Here is a 6,000-nt window from a genome sequence, read left to right as displayed (position 1 = left end):
CTGGTTGGCATATATGGAATTTTCTGATCTGTGACTGAAGCTACCAAAATGAAGAAATTAATGGTATATTGATGCCTCCCCAAGAAATGCTGCCTTCCCTTAGTTTTAGCAGGGAGCTCATCCCCTGTCATCTGTTCAAGGACAAATGACTGTCAGGTTGGTGAACTCAGGTGGTTAAAAATACGGAAAAGTAATCTCCTCAAAAGTTTTAGTTTACATCAGTTGCCTGAAGCTTTGAGTAGTGGAGAATGCAGCAAACACATGCTTTCCATATAGTTCACCAAATTAAAACAATGTGTTGTATTTATTAGTATATTCATTTCTGTAGTGCCTATCATTATTCTCTCATGAAATTGTCTGAAATGCTTGTGATCAGATGATCTTTGATTAATTTTCTTTTTAAGTAGTCAATTATGTCATTGTCAGAAGTATAGGTGTTCCCGTCCTAAAGCTGACGACATCTCTGTCCTGTCAACACACGCAGAAAAAATATTGTCCCATATATAATAACTACAGTAGGAATCTTTATGTTACATTATAGTTTAGGGCAGAATGTGAACTAAAGTGAGAGCACTCAAATGCTGTGGCTGCTGAAGAGGAGTTATTTTCTTCTTTGAATAATGTTTAAGCCAAATAAGTTATGGTCTCCTTTTGAGCAGAGATGCTGCATTGTGTTAGTATTTAGAACTTCACCAACCGGATGCCTCTGACAAAATAGATGGCTCAAAACTAAGTTGGGAGCATCTACACTGTTTAGTTAGTGGGCTTCCCATCAAATCTTATCTCTCATTAGTTTTAACAGGCAGTACCATGATCCAGCTCTTAGTATGTTAATGAATGTATGTATCCCATATATTCACTGGTGGGAGAATAGCCCCCTCCCCCCGCCCAATTCTGTACAGCAAGTAAATAAACATCTGATTCTCAGCAGGTGATTAAGCAAGATTAATGTCAATTTTGTTCTTTCATTTTAAGTAGAGACTGAACTTTTGAAGCGGATGAGCAAAATAGCCTACCATAAAAGATAATTTCATTTGCCAAAATGAAACTACCTTCCAGTATTAATGTTGTAATGAAATAGCTTGAAATATGAATCAGGGATCTTTGGGGAAAAGATGCCCACTGTTCTCATTTTGAGTAGTTAGTTCTATAAACAATTACATCCAAGTAAAGAGCTTTATGATTTTATTTTCATCATTGGCAGGCTGAACTGTGTAGCTGTCATACTTTGCAGTCTTCCCTCCAGTGACAACCGCATTGACAACATGTTATACTCCACATTGATTTTACAGTTAAGGAGCTGATTGTGATATATAGGGATTTTAAGAATTCAGCTGAGAGGCTGACTTTTGCCTTTTATCATTCCATTAAAATTTTATAACCATCTTTTTCATGTCATTTCATCCATGAATTCTTACTTTAGAAAGTGATAGCTACTGCTGTGAGCATAACTTTTCTCATGTTCAGAGCTTTTTATTGTATTAGCAAACTACCCCAATTATAGTTAATACTCATGTTTTACATAATTGTGGTGACCCTTTCAACCAAGAAGTATCATGCTAGTTGATTTGTATATAGAATTAGATGATTCTGCTTGCCATTTAAAAGGAAACTACACTATGTGAGTGTTGGGGACCAGTATTTAACGCTTCCCTATCCAGTGGGGCCAATTAACCATCTCTCAAATGTCTTGTTTGAATTGAGAGAGTTTTAAGTGTCTCTCTTCTTAAAAGGGCAGTGGGGAATGTACAAGTAGATGCACTAGCTATGAAAAAATACACTTTAAAAAAAACAATACAAAACTGAAGTTAAGCATCTGTTCATATACATTAGAACAGATCATCTTTAAGGGATACAAGCTCTGTGGGGGTTTAAAGCACAAGTTCATCTAATAATCACACATGTTTTGCCTATAATTCTTGCAACTTATTCAGTAGAAATAAAGGACTTATCCTTCAATCACAACAGAGAACCTATTGCTTGATGTTTTTTTCCCCTATAGAAGTTCACTGTTCGATAACTCCTTTTTCATAGCAATGCAACTATAAGTTCTTTCTTTTTTTTAAAAAAAACACCTTAAGTTCCCAAAAACTGCTTTGCAAGATCTGAAACCTCAAAAAGGATTTTTTTCCTCCAGGACAAAATTGTTATATTAAAGAATATATATTTGATTTAATCTGGAAAAAAAATCTAAACTGTTCCAGGTTACAACCTGAATGGCTAGGTACAGGTATAAGTGATGACTGGCTGGATTTATTGTAAGGACAGATCTTTTTCTAAATAAGGATGTAGAGGTCCAACTCATCATGTAGTGCCTTATTGTAAATCTAGAGTAACCAAATATGATTATGAGCAAAATTGGACCCATGGTCTGGAACGCATTTTCTAGGAATCATTTTATAATGTTACATATAGGGAAGGGAAAATACTTGTGCATATCTGTAAATAAAATAAGTAAGCACTTCTAGCTATTCTGCTTCTTTATACTACATAACACCATTTAAATTCTATTGATTTTGTGGACTCATCCTGATTTCCATTTAGAGGTGTAGCATCTGGGAGAAGAATCTAGCCTTCTGACTCTATTATTCAATAGTAAATAAAGGGCAAGACTTTGTGCCAGAATTATTTTGGTTTCTAGGCTTCCTATTTCCCTAGATATTTTTTCATTTAAAACATTAACAGGAATGACCATATTTTATGCCAGCATACAGCTAAAACATTTTTTTCCTTTGAAGTGGGTTCCCCCAACTCCCGCTAATGACTTGGATTGCATTTATACTTCACTTGGAAGTAAATGGTTGCATTAAAAGCTGCCTTATATGGATATTTTGCATATGCAAATATAGCACAGCAGGTAAAAGAGAGACATAGAATACAAACAGACATAGCTGGATTTAATTTTTAAATCCCTGATATTTGAAACTTACCACAAAAAAAAAGAATACCCAAATCCAAAGCTATTTTAAACAATTACTAAATCCGAGTATATCTTTTTTTAGGATTTTCAATAAAATCTAATGTTCACAGAAAAATCTCATAAATGTCAAAATTGCTATGGGCAGAATAGGGGGATATAGTATTTTCTTGATCTGCTGTAGCAATTTATAGATTTCAGGACGTGGTTTATAAGAATGCTAAATGTTCTGGAATTACAGCTGTTACTGATCAGTGATTGAGCCAGATTTGTGTTATTGCACCATGTTCTTGCTTGTACCTAGAGAGCAGTAAAGCCTCAATATAATAAAAAGCACCTGCATTTTAAATGAAATTTCAATTGAAAAACTTAACAGCCCTTCAAATTGCAGAATTTAACGCAGCCCAGTAAAGCTTAAATAACACTTTGCCTCCACAGGCTGAGGGTTTTGCATTCAAGGTGACTTGATTGTGTCGCATGGTGAAATTATTTACAATTAAGGAATTTCTCTGGAGGGCTGCAGAGTATTTGCTGTTCCACAACACCTATGCAGGCATATGGTCGGTCTTTTTCAGTATTCATGGAGGCTCCTGAACCTTTATGATAATTGAATCAGTTAGAGTGCTGAGTGGAGCAAGCATAAAACCTGTTAACCTAAAGGTCAGATCTGTGCATTGTTTATTTATCAGTAGGTGAAAGAGCTAAATCGGCAGCTTCTGTCACAGTCACAGTAAAAAATCACCTATAATATTAACAGGGAGTAGATAAATTGCAAAAAATGGATTAGAATTATAAACAGAATGAAGTAAAATATTGAATATATAATGAGAGATGCAGCCGAGGTTTACTGGGCTGTAAAATATGGAGCTTTGTTATGACTGTGTTATTGGTTGTAATTAGTAGCTGGTGCTCTAGAAAAATATCAACAAAAACTGGAGCTGCAGGTCTAAACTGCTACATCTCCTTCCATTTTTTTCTAGTAGAACAGCATTCAACATAAGAGTACTGCAATGTTATTTTTTGTTGAATTTTTCTTGGTTGTTTTTTTAAAAACAAAGTATCACTGATAAGATATACAGATGCATTCTGCACAATTGTTTAACTATAGCAAAAGCTCTGTTATCCGGCACCCATAGGGAATGGGGGGTGCTGGATAACCAAATATGCTGGTTACCTGAGAGGCATCTTTGCCTGCTTCCTGCTGCGTCTGGTGCATCAGTGTGCTGGGGGACAGGCACTGCACCACCCCTTCTGCCCCTCCCCTGTACAACCTAGAGAGAACAATCCCTTCCAGTCATATTGGATTACATGTTAACTTTATTAATTTATCAATAAATTTGATGTGGCCCAAAGTGGGACTCATGGCCTGAAGTGGTCTTTCAGATTCGCTTTTGCTGTGTTGACCGACATGCCAGTTAATAGAGCATGCCAGTTAATGAAGTGCCAGATAACACAGCTTTTACTGTAGTTAGCACTGGCCCTACAGTTTGAAGGGAAATAAAATAATAAGTGAATTTGGATTTCTCTCTGTGGCAGCACACCTTTGGTGGCTGCCACTTTAAGGGCAGGAGCAGGCAGCCACCAGGTGCCTGATAAGGGTGGCCATTTTCAAACATAGGCCAGAGAGGTAGCAGTCTGTGGTGAGCAGCCAAAAAGGCAACATTGAATTAAGCCGCTCCTGGAACACTTTGGAGGTGAGGGTGAGGCTATGGGGATGGAGGCGGCCTCATTGGTCTTGGGCATGACCTGAAACTGTGCCCTGCTGGTGATGGGTGCCTGGTGGGGCTGTTTGTGGCAGGATGGCCCCAAAGAAGTGCCAAGCCAGTTACCTCCCCATGGAAAGGTGAGGAGGGGTGCCTCATAACCCCAGCCCCCAAAATCTCAGTGGGTAACCTGGCAAGGAGGTCAGCAGGGCCAAAGGAGGTCCAGAGTGGGGCAAGGTGCCCAGAGCAAATGACGGGCAAGGAACCCAGAGTTTGGGAAAGGGCATGGAGCCTAGTGAGAGGCAAGGATCCCAGTATGAGTGAGGGACACAGAGCCCAATGAGAGAGGCTGGAGTTAGGAGTTGGGATATGATTACATTTTGGATGCCATCTGTGAGGAATGGGTCACAGTGTAGAGGAAGTATGCAGCTGTGGATAGTGCCCCCTGGCACTGGGACATGTTGAGGGCAGTGTCCCACATTTACTACCAGTTTATCATAATAATGAAGTTGTGGCAGGCGAGACTGGGTGGCCTGCCCTACATAGACAGGTGGGCAGGTCAACTTAAGACTCTGCCTGTAGCTTGCCCCCTGTCACACTGTCATAATTTGAAATATGGATTCATTTTGTAAATACAAATTGATAATTCTGACTTTCATCAATAAGAGAATTTGGGAGGTTTTTTTAATCACTTTTCCCCCCCTTTTAATTATAGGCCCTGGTCCCATTGATCCACCACTTGTATTGAATGTTACATCTAGGGCAGTGACCATCATCTGGCAACATCCATTGAAGAGAAATGGCAATATTACCCATTATAACATTTACCAGAATGGCCAGCTGTACACTAAAGTGCCAGGAACAAGCTCTAATTGCACAATATACCACTTGCGTCCTTATACAGTCTATCATTTTCAAGTGGAAGGCTGCACCTCTAAAGGATGCTCTCTTTCACCCAAGGCCCCAGCTATACAGACTTTCTCAGACTCACCTGAAGACATCCCTGCTCCAGACTTGTATTCTGATACACCCACATCTGTGGTCATATCATGGCAACACCCAGTTCACCCAAATGGTTTGGTGGAAAACTTTACTATAGAAAGGAGGACTAAAGGAACAGGACAAGTGTCTACTCTTGTGACTCTGCCTCTGAATCATTCCAAGAACTACATTGACCAGAGTGCTTCCCTGAGCCCTTGGAAGAAGTATGAATACAGAATATTGGTGAGCACCCATAATGGAGGCACTAACAGCAGTGCTTGGTCAGAAGTAACCACCAGACCATCGAGACCTGCAGGGGTTCAACCACCTGAGGTGGAAATATTAGGACCAGATTTGGCTCAGGTAGGCTGAGTCTGTTTTGTCTCATGATTTTTTTAA

At 39.1% G+C, this 6,000-nt stretch overlaps 1 protein-coding gene across 1 annotated transcript in view; it reads left to right on the top strand.

Annotated features, from left to right (window-relative positions):
* USH2A (usherin) overlaps window positions 1-6,000 on the top strand; it is a 652,515-nt gene that overhangs the window by 428,334 nt on the left and 218,181 nt on the right. Inside the window, exon 40 of the mRNA XM_019549473.1 lies at window positions 5,336-5,964. Within this exon, the coding sequence (XP_019405018.1) occupies window positions 5,336-5,964 (629 nt within the window). The remainder of the gene's footprint in view (window positions 1-5,335; window positions 5,965-6,000) is intronic.

The sequence above is a fragment of the Crocodylus porosus genome, unplaced genomic scaffold (genome assembly GCF_001723895.1).
Source record: "Crocodylus porosus isolate Cpor-Errol unplaced genomic scaffold, CroPor_comp1, whole genome shotgun sequence".
Lineage (NCBI taxonomy): Eukaryota > Metazoa > Chordata > Crocodylia > Crocodylidae > Crocodylus > Crocodylus porosus.
Note: the sequence above shows the minus strand (reverse complement) of the source record. Positions and strands in the feature narration are given on the sequence as shown.